General features: G+C 49.0%; 5 protein-coding genes across 5 annotated transcripts; 1 reads left to right on the top strand and 4 right to left on the bottom strand.

Moving 5' to 3' along the window:
* Positions 1–951: 951 nt before the first annotated feature.
* BGZ61DRAFT_352180 (uncharacterized protein) lies at positions 952–2690 on the bottom strand (the record flags this gene model as incomplete). Its single annotated transcript, XM_046240406.1, has 5 exons — positions 952–1076; positions 1137–1988; positions 2035–2165; positions 2279–2503; positions 2554–2690. The coding sequence occupies 5 exons, from the start codon at positions 2688–2690 to the stop codon at positions 952–954; spliced, it is 1470 nt and encodes a 489-aa protein (XP_046103998.1).
* A 2437-nt stretch (positions 2691–5127) lies between these two features.
* On the bottom strand, positions 5128–6967 carry BGZ61DRAFT_352077 (general substrate transporter; the record flags this gene model as incomplete). Its single annotated transcript, XM_046240394.1, has 4 exons — positions 5128–5248; positions 5302–5554; positions 5620–6650; positions 6732–6967. The coding sequence occupies 4 exons, from the start codon at positions 6965–6967 to the stop codon at positions 5128–5130; spliced, it is 1641 nt and encodes a 546-aa protein (XP_046103997.1).
* A 626-nt stretch (positions 6968–7593) lies between these two features.
* Positions 7594–10341, top strand: BGZ61DRAFT_352406 (bacterial alpha-L-rhamnosidase-domain-containing protein; the record flags this gene model as incomplete). Its single annotated transcript, XM_046240429.1, has 2 exons — positions 7594–9387; positions 9439–10341. The coding sequence occupies 2 exons, from the start codon at positions 7594–7596 to the stop codon at positions 10339–10341; spliced, it is 2697 nt and encodes an 898-aa protein (XP_046103996.1).
* A 2397-nt stretch (positions 10342–12738) lies between these two features.
* On the bottom strand, positions 12739–13481 carry BGZ61DRAFT_532454 (uncharacterized protein; the record flags this gene model as incomplete). The annotated part of the gene is made up of 2 exons (XM_046253869.1): positions 12739–12995; positions 13055–13481. The coding sequence occupies 2 exons, from the start codon at positions 13479–13481 to the stop codon at positions 12739–12741; spliced, it is 684 nt and encodes a 227-aa protein (XP_046103995.1).
* Positions 13482–15575: 2094 nt separating this feature from the next.
* Positions 15576–16322, bottom strand: BGZ61DRAFT_451840 (uncharacterized protein). Its single transcript, XM_046245867.1, has 2 exons — positions 15763–16322; positions 15576–15704 (listed from the first exon to the last, which is right to left on the bottom strand). Exons 1-2 carry the CDS (start codon positions 16094–16096, stop codon positions 15691–15693), a joined length of 348 nt encoding a protein of 115 aa, XP_046103994.1. The 5' UTR covers positions 16097–16322; the 3' UTR covers positions 15576–15690.
* Between the last annotated feature and the right edge of the window lie 961 nt (positions 16323–17283).

Raw genomic sequence — 17283 nt, 5'->3', positions numbered from 1 at the left:
CTTGCCGTCTTTTCCATAAGGTACACTAGCTGAGCTACCCGGTAGCGAATGTTGTGGTTATTTCCCGTGCCGGCTATCCTTTCACTGTGAAACGCATTGACAATTCAATTTTCAAACTGTTTCTGACAGTGGAAATAGGGGTGGAAATAGAAATGCTTAACGTCTATTTCCTTGATTATATCCCTTCTCATGGTCACGATGGCTTATCCCGCGTCTTTACTAAGTTTAGTTTAAGCATTACAATATTTCAAGTGACAGCGCAGCCGGCAGGGTTTAGCTTACCTTGTTTCCATCTTAGGAGAGTGAACCCTATGTCCGAAAAATTACTTGTAATTAGTTACTATCGTGCGGGCGAGACGCGAGCACATGTGAGTTACAAGAGCCACTGGTGTGGGATGAACGAGGACCTGGCTGTTGACGACCCATCTACCGTATTGACTCGATAAATTGGCCCTGTTTTTATGGACTAAAACCAAGCTAAGCTATATAAGGCTTAAATTTCCGAAATCGTTAGGTATACAAAAGCCCGAAGGCAACAAGTGGGGGAAGGTTTCAGGGCCAATTTGGTGAGTCGATACGGTACACGACCAGATATGGTTGTCGGGTCGCAGGTGTGTAGCACCTCTCTGACAGGAATTGTATAAGGGGGAGGGCACCCGCTTTCGCCTTTGAGCCTTCGCTGCTCTTTTTTTGCTCTGGGACAAACTGACAAGGCATGTTGCTCATCGCTGCGATAATAGCGTAATGGTGTTCTCATTCTGGTCGGAGACGAACGCCTCTGGGTAGCCTTGGTGCACCATTTTCGGCAAGTCTTCTGGAGGTTTCTCAAGGAGGTTCTTGAATCTTGCCACCACAAGATGGCCTTTAATTAACTATAACATTACTTACAGCTACTGCATTGTGTACACACCTAATGCCTATTACTCTTAGAATAAAAACTATGAGCTAGTCTTATAAATATATAAGCATAGCTTCAGATGCTGCTAAAACAATCTTTGCTTTGCCCTTCGATACCTTAAAATGTTCGTACTTCTGCTTACCGAGGATTGCGCAGTTGTCATTGGAAAAGTATTGTCCTGTGTCAAATCGCATTAATATTCAGCTTCAAGAGCTCACAAATCATCAGAAAACTGTACCTCCGATAACTGGTTGGCCCTTAAACTTCTGATTCGTTTCTATGGTCGTTTCGCTGGATGATGCAGTCATTCGGAGACCTTTGACAACAGAGGAGGACAAGCCAGTTAACTTAAATGTTGTCGAATTGCGATGACCAATGCCTGAATAATATTCAGTGTTGATCAGAACAGCCTTGTATGGGCTGCCATTTCTGTAAATGATGTATTGCGAAAATGAATCGTTTCCAGGATCACTCTCAATGATCTTGTCACCTCCCGAGATGGCCAAGGTAGCGAAATAGCCTCCGTAGAATGGTGCCTCGACCTTCTGTAGATGCCACCAGTTGAAGGAAGCCTGATTGGTTCCCAGACCACCTTGGTGGTAATAAAGCCGCTCGATGCCTAATGTGAGAGCATGCAGAGTTTTGTCAATGATTTGAAGCGCGCCGCCGAACGTGGCATCCTGGGTTGTCTCGAGGCCATGGAACCCTGTCTCGCCGATGATATAGGGGCGGCCAACTGTTTTGGCCTTCGCAATCTTGTCAACAAAATTGGACAGATCGGCAACCGTTTTGGCATGATTCATCTCGCTAGATAGCAAAGCGTCCTGGGCAGAAAGTGCATATAGATGCGTGCAGTACATCTTGACGCCTGCTTGAACGCTCGAGTTGAAGGCAGTGTTGATCAAATAGTTGGTGTTCGGATAGGCAGGGGCGAGCTCTATAGGTACGGCATAATTTCCGCCCGAGAGAATAGGAACGGGGCCGTCCCACATATCAAGAAGAGCCTGGAACCATTCTGCTTGGTTATCACCTTCCTGAGTCTCGTTCCAAGGCGCAGTGGCGACACTCTTGTTCCATACTGAATAGTACACTAGCACAATTAGTGAGAAGCTTTTAGAATAAACGACTGCACCCACAATCCGGCTCATTTCCGAGCTCGATACCCCATAGAAGTTCGTGTAGTCTTGATTTGGCGGCCATAACTGCCTCCAAAGTATTGGTTATGTTGTCATCACCACGATTGAACCCTGAAATGCCAATTAATAGACTCATTCTGAAACAGGGTACAGCATCTCACATACCAAGTGTCACCTCGCCTCCATAAGTCTCTGTTATAACCATGTCAATCTCAGCATCAATGTTCCTATTTTTGGACTATACCCACTTATCAGGTTGAATAAATTTGGTCCAAAATAATGGCCGAGTTCATTGTCTGGGTTCTGATAGAAATATCCGTCGAACTCCGCATCAAAGGCACATCTATCCTGCGTAGTGCCGCCAACGCGGATGGGTACCTTTGAGTCATAAAAATGGTCCATGTGGTCCATGCAGTTCCAGGTGCGGCTCATGTTCAGCATGTAGGTTGCTATCATGTCAAACTCAAAACTGGAGGTGTGAGCCGGGGCGTGAGAGGTAAAGACACCATCATGACTTACGAGACGCCGACAGGTGTTGAGTCAAGATCAACGGCATCGCGAGGAACAGTGAATGGAACGGGATAGATCACTGTCACCGCTCTGGTATACGAGACGTAGCTCGACAGTAGGGCCAGACATTTGAGTAGGTAGGCCATTGTATGAAAAAGATGTTGAAAGCAGGAAAGTGATGGCGGTAAAGGGAAGATTCAACGCCTTGGATGCGCTAAATCACCTCTATATATACCCTATTTTGATGTACATAACTTCCGCTACGGAGCCTCGGCTTTTCTTGGACCCATTGCCCTCCTCAATCATAGCCCCTCATATCATCAATTAACCCGAACCCGACACAATGAACGAAGGCGTCAGATCCTTGGATAAGTAACATGGCGCCAAGTGGCTACTCATCGTCATTCCTCTCACGATTGAACCTGATGTCAAGTGTCAACGTAGCATTGCATGATGGCCAGTACCCCAGATTCGTCGGCTAAACGAACGCCGTCAAGTTTGTCAAAAATGGGGTACTATTGGCACCTTTCGGTGATTGTGTCTCCCGAGCTGGACGGAAAAGACCTCTATTCGTCATATCATGAACCGAGAACGTTTAGTCCAGAAAACTATGCGGGGTTACGGCAACAAACTAAAACCATTTGGTAGTAGTAACAACCCCAAGAAGGCCGGGGACAAGGTACAAGGGGTCTCAATGGCAACCCTCGTAAAACTCGGACTTCGACTCCACTTCGTCGGGTTCAGTCGAGGCTGATTCGAACGGCAGTAAATCGAGTGATGCATGATCATCATGTTTCCAACTTGACATTATCTTGGACGGGAGGGTGGCGGTTACAAGGGAGCAATACGTTGTGGTGTCGAGGTCGAGTTCTACAATACGTGGGAACGGCGTCGTCCTGTGCGATGTTTCATGGGTTACAACGAACCGAGATCGCCTGCACTGATCAAAACCTGGGGCGCAGCTACCTCCCCGCTTCCGAACCCCGGATTTTGAGGTTTGGGGGTCCACAGCGGAATGAATTGCGATAGCAGGTACATGACAGTTGTCTTGACGGTGCGTGGATTTTTCGGATTGGTGGAAAGGGGACAACATACTCCGATGCCCCTACATCAAGAGCTGGCACTGTTATTCAAGGCGCTGCTGACTCGCTAAAGAAGGGGAATGATACGTGGTCCGGTCGAGATTGATCCCGCGCTCTTAAGACAGGCCTGTAAGCCACGTCGACGGCCCACTTGTCCTCTTTTCCTAGGAACCATAGTGTCAAAAGTAGATTTCCCCTCAAGCCTTGATCGGATGAAGACGGACCAAAGATACCACTTTTATGCTTAAATACGCGCATCCCAAATAAGGCTTTTGCTAAACCCAGGTTGGTACAGCGTAATGGACTGTTGCAAAGACTATTATCATAGGAGAGGCGGGTGCTTAGTGCTTGTTTTTCTTCGGCCTAACTTAATCCGAAAATTGCTGATGTTTTCCCGCCCTCTGCTAATAATGAGATGGCGAGGGACTGATCGGCGTCGTATGATCCCGAGGCTCGGGTCAGTAAGTTGCGAGAGTGCGATGATTGCAAAGCGCCATTTTGGGTCCCCAGATTCTTCCCTCAGTTGATTGCGGGGTGAATACGGGAGGTCATGGCTACCTCAAACGTCACATATCTATTACGGATTCGAAGGTACAGACACCGTAGTTAGCCGACCTCGTCCTTTTTGGTTCTTCAGTCCTAAGCTAACGCATCGTTCGACACCTCCACTTGGTCATTTTTTGACACAAAGGCCATACGATACGAGTCCCCACTTCGGCAAGACCAGACGTCCCACCAGTTACCACTTGAGAACTCGCCCATTGATACCTCCAGCATCAGGAAACTGCCGATGCAGAAGTTCCCGCAAAACCTTTCCTCTGATGCAGTCACCGGAGAAAATGGCGTGAATGGGTAAAGATCTCTCAAAACCTTGGACATAGTGAAAGCTTTCAAGCTGAGTGCTTTTATCTGCTTCTTCGTCACCCGCTGCGCTACTGTAGACGATTATCAAATTGGTGCATATAATACTCGTTTACAGACTCGGGAGAAGAGCAGCCGTGTATCACTGGCTTCTCCTGCTTCACAGGGTCGTGTTACAATTCATTGATCAAAGCTGGAAAGTTTGGCTCGTCGCGATGCTCTTTGATGTATCGGTCCTGGGGGCCTCCAATCGACCATTCCGACTGATATAATTAAGGTCGCGATAGTCTAGGCTTGTGGCGACTTTCTTATGATATCCACAAAATGTTCGATGGCATTCAGCTATACTGGCGTCATCATGAACACCAAGTCGTTGCAAATTCAGTTACACACCTTACTACGTTATCAAGTCATTAAACATCAACAGTTTAAAGATTAGCTACCTTTCACACAGCCCTATAATAGATTTAACTAAATAGAGTATTCAATGTAAATAATTGAGGAAATGGAGAAAAATGATGGTTAAATATCTAGCTAGATTGAAGGGACAGATACTAAGGAATGGAAACGGGACCAATTAGCCAGGCTGACTCCTAGCTTCTCCATAATCGGGCCCTGTATAGAAAAGAGCCTAATAGCTTTAGAGTAGGCCCTTATTCTTTTCCTCCTCTATCATGCGCTGTGTGACTGTCTTAGTTTTATGGAATTGCCACGGGCGGACTTTTCTCTCAAATAACTCGTCGAGTTCGGCCGGAGATCGACTGTATAAATGGTTAGTCTCACGTTCTCGCCAAGAGGAATGGGCATCACATACTTGGACGTTTCCGGAATTAGGAACCACATAGCAGCAGTAAAAGGCAGGCCAACTCCAGCATAGAACCAACCGGTTTTAAGACCCCAGTTCCACTGGTTGGAATTGACCATGTAGGGAGTAAGCACGTTCATAATGATGCCAGCTACACATGTCGAGGCGGCGGCAAAACCAGCAGTGTATGGTCGTAGGCGCTGAGATGATATCTCACCGATAAAGCCCCAACCTGTTGCCGAGTTTGCCACAATCCCAACGTCTATAGAACCGCGTGTAAGCATCACGGTCGTTCATATATGGTGTAGGGGCGATGAGAAAACTTACTCCAAAGTACTGCAAAAAGGACCATAATGTAACTGGTGGCGTGCACCTTTGGGACAACACCGAGGATACCAATCACAACAGTTGAGAGCCAAGATAATGTGGTGCCGTTGCAAGATAACCTACGACGGCCCAACCTATCTGCGGTGAAGACTAGGACGAGTCCGGCTGCAACGTTAATTCCGGAGGTAATGCAAGTAATCTTGAAGGGGTTTGAAATGCCAGTTTGCTGGAAGAAGTAGCTGGCATATGTCCCAAAGAGGGTCAAGCCAATGAACTGTTGGGACATCAAAGTCCACAACGAGATCAGGGTCCGAAGCCCATCTATGCCTTGGAAAATAGCATACCACTTTTCGCGTCGCTGTTCCGCTGCAACAGTACGCTCGTGGTCCAGGCTTAGGCTGATTAACTGGAGCTGCTGATCAACGTCGTAGTCTTGGACGCCGTGGTTGAGATACCGAAGTGCTTTCTTAGCCTGGTCGTGCTTCCCCTTAGAGACGCACCATACAGGCGACTCAGGAATCACCAAGTACACCAATATCATGAGGCCAATTTGAGACCATTGAGTGTAGATTGGCGTGAGAAAGTCGTATGGATCACTGTGGGAGAGAACTTCCAAGGCGACTGGCGCCATGAAGAGGCCGATTGCGAGCCAAAGGCTATAGCACATGAGGAGAGCACCGCGAATCCGAACAGGCGCCACCTCAGTGACATATGTCGGGATCGTTGACTGCAAGCATCCAACACCAATTCCGGCCAGGAGCTTTGCAACCAGCCAAACTTCCCATCTGCGAGCCAAACTCTCGGCAAGGACGCTACAGGCCAGAATCAACCAATACCAGTACATGGCAACCTTTCGGCCGTAGCGATCGGAGACGAAAGATAGATGGATCATGCCGATAATCTGTCCAACGGACTGAATCGAGCTCCAGCCGGCAAGTATAGGAGAGGTCAGGTAGGGCTCGCCTTGGGCGTCGAACTTTGTGGCGAATTGTCTCACAAAGCCTGGGTTGGCGATGATATTGCCGTTAATGCTAGCAGCACAGTCAGCATCTTTGTAATTGCAAGGGAGGAGGAGAACCGCAAGGCAATTCCTCGTAAGACAAGGGACCTACCCAATCTGGTAGCCATCAGTGGCCGCGCTGAAGGTGACTGCAAAACAGATTGCAACGGTGACTTTGAAAGCCTTGACAGTTTCCCACCAAGTCAGACTCTCAAATCCAGAAACGCCTTGGCCTTGTGCAGCGGCGTCCAGAGCCAACTCTTCCGAGTTGATGCCGGGTTCATTGTCCGGCTGCGTGTGCTCATGCGCTGAAGCACCAGATTTTTGATCGATAGGATTGTGGCCCATTGTGGTGGTGTGATATCAAGGTCGATGTCACACGGTTGTTTCCGAATCTTGTGCAATTGCGAGAGAAGAAGGGAACACAAGCACGGGCATGTCTTTTATATACGTTGTTGACGCTGATGGCATCTGCTCGGCTTCAACCCCGTCCCCCTTGACCAGTGAGAGAGATGCGGAGAAAGCCAAGCAAAGAATGCTTTGATCCATGTCAACTTGTTCCGAACGCTTGCCACCCCAGCTGATCTTCGCCCACAGTTAATGCGGGGAGCGGGGGGCCACGGGGATAGTCCCTGGTCGTTCCCCACGCTGCATGGCACTATTGATGTAGTAATGCCAATGCCATGCTTCCGAACCCCTCATATCGGAGTTTCAATATCCGATGTCACCACAACGCGTCGGGGTAACCTAAGCCGCATCATTTCGGCCTCGGTATATCTTTCCGTGAAACTCGTTCGTTCAATGTCCACCATCCCACACCGACAGTGGAAGTCCGTTTGAGACCCCGAAGTCATGGGACCACACCTTGACCAAACATACTAAACCGGTTCGATCGATTATATGGTCTTCCCCTTTTGATCTCAACGTCCAGATGATCAACGCCTGCTGTTCCTGGCTTCCCTTCCATCTTCATCATGGCACCTCTCAAAGTTATCGATTTGCGGTTTGAGCACTACCGTTCTCAAGACACACTAGGAGTACACGAGACCACGCCTCGCCTCTCGTGGCGGTTCGAGAATGCACCTGATCAATTCGAGCAAGAAGAGTACGAGGTTCAGCTGAGCAAAATCTCATCAGATGTCGCGGCACACGACGTATGTTGCGTAAAGAAGACTTCTGCCGACACATATCTGGTCCCTTGGCCACATGACCAACCCATTCGATCGCGCGAGCGATACACAGCACGTGTCAGAGTCTTGGCAAAGGGGTTGATCGAACAGACGGCCTGGAGTGAGCATGCGACTATAGAGGCTGGCCTTCTTGAGAGAAAGGAGTGGAGCAGCAAGGTCATCTCGGCCCCGTGGGCAGAGGAGATAGACAAGCCTTTGCCAGAGGATCTATTCCGAAAGACATTCAACATCAACTCCAAAATTCAATCAGCAAGGCTCTACATCACCGCGCAAGGCCTTTATGAGGCCGAACTGAACGGCCGCCGAATCGGCAATTATTTCTTGGCTCCTGGCTGGTCTTCCTACGATGCACGGTTGACGTACCAGACTTACGACGTCACCCAACTCCTTTGTCCCGGTGATAATTGCCTCGGAGTCCGTGTTGCAGAGGGCTGGTTCAAAGGAAGAATAGGGTTTGATGGCGGAGAGCGAAATATTTGGGGCTCCCGCACGACTCTTCTCGCGCAGCTCGAAGTTGTACTACAGGACGGGACTGTACAGGTTATTGATACCGATGACACTTGGTCCGTGGCGGAAGGGCCTACTCGTCTTGCAGAAATCTATGACGGAGAGAAATATGACGCCACAGCCGAAATCTCCGGCTGGTCGAGCCCTGGTGATATTTCTGGCAAATGGGTGTGTGCCCATGTTCTGCCAATGATTGCAGAATCGGTTGAGCTCACTGCTGGGTATTCCGAGCCCGTACGTCGGATCGAAACTGTCAAGCCCGTTCAGCTCCTCACAACACCTTCGGGGAAGACTATCCTCGACTTTGGACAAAATCTAGTCGGTTATGTCCGTATCAAGGCCGTCAAAGGACCCCGAGGGGTTTTCGTAACTCTCACCCACGCCGAAGTCCTTGAGGAAAATGAGTTGGGAACACGGCCACTCCGGTTTTGCAAGGCCCAGGATATCTATACCCTCAAAGGTGACAAAGAGGCTGAGGCGTACGAACCTCGATTCACATTCCATGGCTTCCGATATGTGCAAATTGATGACTGGCCATCCACAGCCGGGAGCTTGCTCGAAGCTCTAGAGGCAGTTGTCTGCCATACGGACATGGAGGAACGAGGAACTTTCGCCTGTTCTCACGAGGGACTCAATAAGCTCTTCGGTAACGTTCGCTGGAGCACGAGAGGCAATTTCTTGTCCATCCCCACCGATTGCCCACAGCGTGATGAGCGCATGGGGTGGACCGGTGATCTCGCAGTGTTCTCTCCTACTGCAAACTATATATACGGTTGCTATTCTATCCTTCGAGACTGGCTCAAGGATTTGTGGTATGAGCAACAGCAAATGGGCGGCACACCACCAGTAGTTTCACCCAACAATCTCAAATCCAACACAACATGGGGGGAACCACATCCTTGCGCTATCTGGTGCGATGTCACAATCCTTGCTCCATGGGCTCTGTGGGAAGAAACAGCAGATCATGTCATCTTGTCACAGCAGTATGCTTCAATGCAAGCGTGGTTAGCTAGCATCCCCAAGAACAAGACAAGCATGTATTTATGGGACCCTGAGATGTTTCAGTTTGGTGTGAGTGACTGCCCGCGAACGGAGCGAAACCTGCCCGCTGACAATCAATAGGACTGGCTAGACCCGAATGCTCGTCCTGAAGAGCCTGTGAAGGCTACTACGGACCCAACGATGGTGGCCAACGCCTACTTAATCCATAGTCTCGATATTATCACCCTCGTTGCGGAGATATTAGGCAAAACCGAGGATGCCGCACGTTTCAAGTCAGAAGCTGCTGGCGCGCGTATCGCATTTGCTGCCGAGTATGTCTCCCCGAACGGCCGTCTCGTGTCGGATACACAGACTGCTTATGCCGTTAGCATCTGCTTCGACCTTCTTCAGCCACACCAGGTTGTGCATGCTGGCAATCGACTAGCTGCAATTTCTCGCCGTAATCAATTCCGGGTTGGTACTGGGTTCGCAGGCACGCCTTTTATCTGCGAAGCTCTCGTCAAGACTGGACATAGCGATATCGCTTACGCGATGCTTCTGACCGAATCCTGTCCGTCCTGGCTCTACCCCGTCACGATGGGTGCATCGACCATGTGGGAGCGATGGGATAGTATGTTGCCCGATGGATCAATTAATCCTGGAGAAATGACGAGCTTCAACCACTATGCATATGGCGCGATAGCTAAGTTCATGGTTCAGCGACTTGCAGGTCTTCAGCAGCTGGAGCCGGGCTGGAAGAGGACGAGGGTCCAACCTGAAATGGGTGGTGAATTGGCGTGGGCTACAGCGAAGCATTTGACGCCTTATGGTCTTGTTTCAAGCTCTTGGGTGTTGAAGCAGGAGAAGGGTGCCTTTAAACTTCATATTGATGTTGTTGTTCCGCCGACAACAATCATGGAGGTGATTCTCCCTAGTGCCTCCGGGCCAAGGACTGAGATTGTTGGGTCTGGGAAATGGTCATTTAGCACTCGATACGAGAGGCAATATCAGTGGCCAGTTCAAGCTATTTCGTTATGGCCATAGACAGAAGGGAAGAGAACAAGAGAGTACTCTGGTGTAAAAGGTCATTTGGAAGATCGTTGTGTACAGGGTGTGTGAAAATAGCAGTAGCTAGTACCCGGTCAAAGCCGACGAGATGCCCGGTGAACGCAGACTATATGTCCCGGACCTGAAATTAAGATGCTATAGGCAGCTTATCTATGTTAATAAGGCTCCCGGCACCTTGTGATTCGCTCTGCTCAGTCATGAAGTTCCAGAGCTTCTTTCTCTGATCTGTAAGCTCGGTGATCCTTACTTGAGCAATATCTGAGGGGCTATTCTGCTCCAACCACTGCACCATTTAACAGCCTATGAGGGGCGGATATCCCAGGCAACGTTGAAACAGCTCTGTGACCGGAGGCCTCTTACAGGGCATCATGTGGAAAAATGAAATCGCCGAGTTTTTTTGAGCGACGCCCTTTAAGAATGGATTTTCGGCTGCCTTAACCAAGGGGGAAGAGATCTCGACGGATTCAGCAGTTGACGTTGCACCACATCCCGTTACACTTTCACAGAGGCGGTGCAGCCTTACCGTCAGCAGCGGGTTACTTGGAGGGTACGTGAGGGTGTCAATTGAGCGCAGTGTCCCCGGAATGGTGGGAAGACTCTACCTTCATTGTCTGAGGCACCAGGCAACCCTATCTCGACCGCCTTATCTCGGTCACCTACCCAGAGAACGGACCCAGTGGAATGGAAGGGAGGGTTGGAGAATCTGGCCGGTCGACCAGATTGTCAGATTGCCATTCCTCAGTATTATGCTCACGGTGATAATGAGAAGATCTGCCTGTGCCTGGTCGGCAGTGGTAGCGGCACACGTCTGAAAAGGGCGCAGCCGTCTGTTTGTGGGGCAGCCTGGAACAAATCGGATTTGAGCCGGTACACAACCCAGTTACCAGATACCTTTCTTACACCTGAGCTAACACAGAAAGTTCGGTATCTATTAAATCAATAGAAGTCCTCAGCTATCATTTACAGTCAAAGAGATAGTACCCTTATCCTTGGCGAAATACACCGGTGTCTCTTTTAAGACCGCCTCCTTGCTAGCGAGCCGTTGATCAATTTCGCGAGCAGTCAGCGCGGTGTTCGCCTGCGTCCTTGCCAGCACTGCCTCTACCTCTCTGATAAGAGCAATTACTACGGACTGTCCAGTCATAGGGCCGCCTGGTGTCTTGTAACCCTTGGGACATGCGGCGAACAGCTCGACATTAGGAGGGATCACAAAGAATCCGCCGCCTCTGGCAGCTTATTATCCGGCAAAATACCAGTCGAGCAGAAGCAGAATGTCCGCGTCGGCCTTTTCTAGACGAGGTTGGATGTCTAACTGGCAAAGGCTTGAAATATCCTTATAATGACTAGCCCACACGCACCTGGCATCTTTACGTGTGGCGTCAACAGAAATGTGATTATCTCCGTGCCTACCGTAGTGCATTACTCCGAGGGAAAGCTTCATTGCACGAAGTAGAGCCATTAATCAAGCAACCGTTTCTCCAGAGCCAAGTCGCCTTTTATCATTTGGATGCTAAAGTTATCAACTTGGAAGTGAAACTGATCCCAGAAAAGCCTGGCTAATAGATCTTCCTCTTCAGAGACGCGCGGTAGATCGCTTTCCTGCCCGCGCAACGAGAGCACGTACGGTTGGCCATATTCGCCGTCTCCGTTCGGACGATGAAAGTCTGTTATTGGCCTTCGGTTGTGTGGGCGGAAAATCCGACATGGAAACCAGACTAGGGGTGTACTCAGAGTAGTGGTTGGATAAATGTTGATTGCCTACGTAGCTTCAAGGACGATAAGCCAGACTGTCCAAAACGATCCTTGTAAGTTCGTGATTTTGTGGCTTGCCCCTAGTCAGTAAATGATACTACGGGGGGGGAGGGGGGCCCTCAAAAGCGGCATCCGTGTGTGACTCGTTTGTTTGAGGAACGAGTCCAAGGGGGGCCATTTTTGAGGCCCCCTAGTACCCCTGATGACCTCGCCCCCACCAGCTGCATCATGCATGTATCCCCATGCGGGCTTCGTGGCTTTACTATGAGTGGTAATGCGAGCAGTCAGCCCCGAAACTCGAAAGAGCAGACTTCCATTCCAGGCCACCATGATTTCTTACGCCGCCTCAAGGTCCGACTCCTGGATCTCTGCACTCCAATTATTCGTGTATGAAATACTTTATAACCAAACAAAGATAGCATACTTATGTTAGGCTGGTAACCCGGCTTTTAAGAAGGTGCCAAATATCAGCTATATATATTCATGCACACATCCCCCAGCATCAACTAGCACTTCCATCTTGCTGCTGTCAATACCTACATCTTCTACTTAATTATGCGTCTGGTGCATATTGGATCGTCGACTAGGTCAGTGGTACACACTGCGGGTAATACCCCCTCTTCACCATCGAATGCTCAAAGTGCCATTTTGGGAATGGACAACAGTGACCTCGGCGGGTAGTTGAGAGAAGTCAATAGCGACTACTGGGGTACGAGCCTCATCAATATTGAGAATTTGGCCCTGTACGTATTGGCCGTAGGTGATGTACCAAATATTAGATGGCGTGATCTGGCAGCTGGTACTAGGCGCAGGAGTCATGGTGGCAGCGGCAACGGGCTGGCCGCCGATACTCTTTCCCAAGCCAAAAACCCAATTGTCTGAACAAACGCTCGCGTTAGAACCTATGCTGACCGTACGACCGGAAAACTCAACTTACCTTCCAGGGCGTTTTGGACAGTGAAGTTGAAGGGAGTATCGACGCAAAAAGCGCCTTCACCACCAAGCGGTGCATCCTCACCAGTGAACTTGAACAGCGACTGAAAGATTCCCGTCGTGAGGGTGGTACCTTTCTGCTCCTCTCCCGTGGTGCTCAGGCCACCAAGAATGACCTTTTCAAAATCAGACGTATTGACGGTCGCGCCGTCGGTGCCAGGTGTCTTGGTGGAAGATCCAACAAAGCCGTAAGCCTCGTCATCGAGGGTAAAGAGGACAGTGTCTTCGCGTTCTAGAGAAATGACAGATAGAACATTGCTCCACACCCCCGTGGTAACAGTTGGGGTCACGGACGGAACTTGGTTGAGGAGGGCATACTGCTGGGGGGCGTTAGACTCGTTTATGACAAAGATTTGGTATGTTCTAGCCATGGCGATAGGATGTTGAGAAGAAGAGAGAAATGATCCCGCTATTAATAGAGGATACAACGTGGGAGATGTCTTTGATGCTAATATATAGCTAATGTCCGTGAGTCTCAACTTGCCTTCTTGGCTAAAGTGGCGATCATGTCACACTTAAAGCTGCGAACTTTGAACTCTCAGCTTCAGGTGAAGGGAGAAATAGTCATGGAGGGTTTCTTCGGTATCTGAGCATGAGAAATCAGCAACAATGAAACAGAACGCCCGCCTAGCCATCTAGGTATGTAGCCCTCAATTTCAACAGCTCTAGTCGCTCACTCTTCTTTCAGCTCAGACTCTCAAATTGGAGGTTCAGCTAGCCACAATCCATTTGGGGCGCTGACTTAGTTTACTGCTGTTGAAGCATGCGCTACCGCTGATCACGAATGTATTGGATTTTTAATGCCATCCACTTGGGCCCATATATTCCGACCGGTGCGTATTCAGTCATCCCTTACGTCTGTTTTGTGTAGTATGCGTTGTCTAGATACCCTTTATGGGAAGGCTGTGCCGTAGGTCTTGACGGAAACGGCGCTCTTGTGGAACTAAGGGATATAGTCTCGAGGAGCTGCATTGGACTTCACTAAGCTGCAAGGTATGTTGTTCCTTACCATCTTTGGAAGGCATGTCGCATCCCGCCATCGAATGTTACTGATTAGCATCCCTAGGTGCTGACATGGCGGTGTGATAAGGGTGGAATAATTGAAGCCAACCACCGTACACCTGTGAATTAGTTCTGCCACAACCTTCAGGAATTAGGGCCCAGACAGAATTCGCTCAGCGTGATGCAGTTGTCAGCTCATGCAGGGGGCAGGAACCCATAACCACAGGTTTGCTGTCCACCTAGGTATTCAATAGTACACCGAAAGACTATGCCAAGTTCGGGCTGGTAGCGCGGTCTAGACCGTCATAAAGTCTGATGACGCTTTGCGAGACCCCTGTTTGTGTCTCACATCAGCTAGCTGGTAGAATAGTTGGCTGCACCGCTAGCTTGCCTCGAACCCCAGTGCAGTCAGGAATGCGAATGTGTCCGGGGTGACCGAAAGAATAACCTTCTAGCCCAGGAGCCTCGACCTCCGAGGTGCCGTACCCACATTCCTGTGATCAAATCCCCACTCGCTTTTCAATAGTCTATTAAAGGAATTACAGTAGTTTATGTTGTTGTCTTTCCTACCTGATCGGCCAGTGTTGTCAAGTTCGGTGATGAGCGGAGGTCTGAGCGCGGCCAGATGCAAAGCCATACCATGAGAGAATTGCGACAAAATTAAGAGTAGAAAGTACATAGGTTATGTCTTACTACATACCCATGTAATTCGGGGAAGTTCGCCGTGTAAGCGCTTCACCTATGAGACTGAGGCACTTAGGTCCGCCACTAATGATAATGAACCCATTTCCAAACTGATCGGAAGCTTTCAACAGCACCAGTCCGATCCTGCAATCCATCAACTCCTAACGAGACGATCTTTCTGGGGCCCCTTAGAGATACGAGATGCTGTTTTCATCTTCAGTGGGATTCATCCTTTGCGTATATAGATGATGCGCTTCGCCTTCATGCTCCCTTGCCGAGATGAGGCCGTGGAACCCCGGCTTAACTGAGATGTTTAAGCGATCTATAGATTAAAGTGTAACAATATAATTATGGGTGCAATATCTGAAGGTCGTGCCATAAATTTGGCAGCCTTTGTGATAGATTGTTGTCCTGAAGCTGATATTCTGGGTCTTGACCGTATTAAGGCGTCAGCATTAAATAAAATAGAGCTGACTAGACAAAGAAAGCATACAATAGCAGTACAAGTAGGAGGTAAACAGTTTTACATAAAGAAGCAACTTTTATATACGAATACCACTGTAAAGTGCTGGGCTCTAAAATAAATAAGTATTAATACTATCGCAAAAGCTCGATCTAACAATAAAACGTTCTCGGCGTGTGCACTTATTTCCTATTTAGGGCCAGATCAATGATTTGTTCCATGCACGTGGTTAGCAGCAGGCAATCTGTATTAGTGCTGTCGGCTTGATTCACATTCGAAGTCGTTTACTCTGACTCTTATGGTAAAATGGAGATTCAATTTATGGAATTCTGAGTCATGTTGTCTAAAAGAACTCCATCTAGCCTGTCTCATATCCTCTATCACAAATCGCACAACGATCGAGTCACGTCCTGCATGTTTGCGTGAGGGTACTATTCTGCCTTCTCTAAAAGAAAAATGAGTCTGACGTTCCACGATACAGCAAAGCCAGGATGGATACTTACCAAGAATCCAGGTAATTTGAGCGTTGTCACCGCCGCCGCCAACCGGGGTTGATGTGTAGTTTGCCGGGGCTGACTGGTTGTAGACATCTTTACCCTCGTTGGGATTGGTGAAATTGAAAGTGAAGGGGCCGGCAGCGCTGTTGTAGGTAAACTTGCCCGTATCGCCGTTATTGGTAACATCAGAAACAGCTAGAAAGCTTGCTGATTGAGTATCGGGAATCGTTGACGGCGGAGAAGTTTGCCAGAGGCCAGGCGAGAGTGACTCAGTAGCAAGGTCGAGCTCCAAGCCAGTGTTGTTCTGGATGAAGATTTGAGTGGAGCGGGGATTCGACATGATGGAAGTGGGTTGATAAGTATTGGATAATTTGGTGTGTTGTGGTGTATTGGGCTTGAGACTGGGATGAGTCGAAGTGACCAACAAATGGCCGGTAGCGGTGGCCCTTTTTATATCCGTCCGGTGATGATCGACATGGCACAGGATTGCTGATTCCCTACACTCAGACGACTAATATCATAAACATTATCCACTAGTAAGGCTTACAGTAGAGTGAAGATCTTGCTTGATGTGAGCCCAGACTGAGTCCATCTGCCTAGAGACGCTGTTTGTCCCTTGCCTAGAAGTTAGTGAAAATGCATAAAAATCTTACGAGTTGCATGCCAGTTGCGAAGTGGCGTCGCGAGGACCGGTCTGGGCGGGCATGGTGGGTCACGACAGCAAAGCATCTAGCTGCTACTAAAGTTGTACATTTTCAGCTCGTACTCTTGCTCACTGTTCTGATTACGATACCTTGCCGGCCGAAATAATGAATTGATCACGTTAGAGCTAAGGTGTGATCATAGTGCATCATGACAAATAGTTATCACAAGGTTGAGACAGTTGTTCTAGCTTTAGTACGGTTATGCTCTCCACTAATCCCTAGGATTGTGATGGTCTGGACCAGAAATCCAGTTGGTCTGGAACCTCTTCAGCCAGCCACAATTAATTGCCTAACCCAGACAATCTCGTTCAGCTGCACGCATTGGCACTTACTTATGCATGGCGATCCGGATCCATACTCGGCCAATCCCTGCCGGTTGGCAATGTAGGGTATGCTGCTACCAACCTCGCCCACTGTTGGTGGACCACCCGATTTCGGACCTGCGTTCCGAGTAGGTCGTACAAGACTGCTGGAGAAGGCGCAGGCTTGTTCCGCCCAGATTTGATGGAGCGTAAGCTCGACGGATTAAAAGGTGTATGGCTAACCCGAGGCCAAACCGGTGGACCGCTCAACCTCACCTCGAAGAAGGTACCGTGGGGATTAAAGTAGGCAACTGTCCTATCCTGTTTAATGGCGATGGTACCTATTGTGTCTGGCATACTAAATCCGGCATTGATACCGTATTCTTCCTAAAAATCCGGCTTCCAATGACATTGAAGATGGCTGTGGGGATGTGAAGGATATTCCGTAGTCTTGGGATGCTATAGGCTCGCAGACCGGTAGCCCTCAGACTTCGCTTGACCGGAAGTTCGACCGTGCCGAT

Source organism: Ilyonectria robusta (genome assembly GCF_021365365.1).
Source record: "Ilyonectria robusta strain PMI_751 chromosome Unknown BGZ61scaffold_10, whole genome shotgun sequence".
In the NCBI taxonomy this organism is placed as follows: domain Eukaryota; kingdom Fungi; phylum Ascomycota; class Sordariomycetes; order Hypocreales; family Nectriaceae; genus Ilyonectria; species Ilyonectria robusta.
Note: the sequence above shows the minus strand (reverse complement) of the source record. Positions and strands in the feature narration are given on the sequence as shown.

Excerpts from the sequence above, each read along its gene's own strand:
- BGZ61DRAFT_451840 (XM_046245867.1), bottom strand. The coding sequence starts at position 16,096 with ATGTCGAATCCCCGCTCCACTCAAATCTTCATCCAGAACAACACTGGC.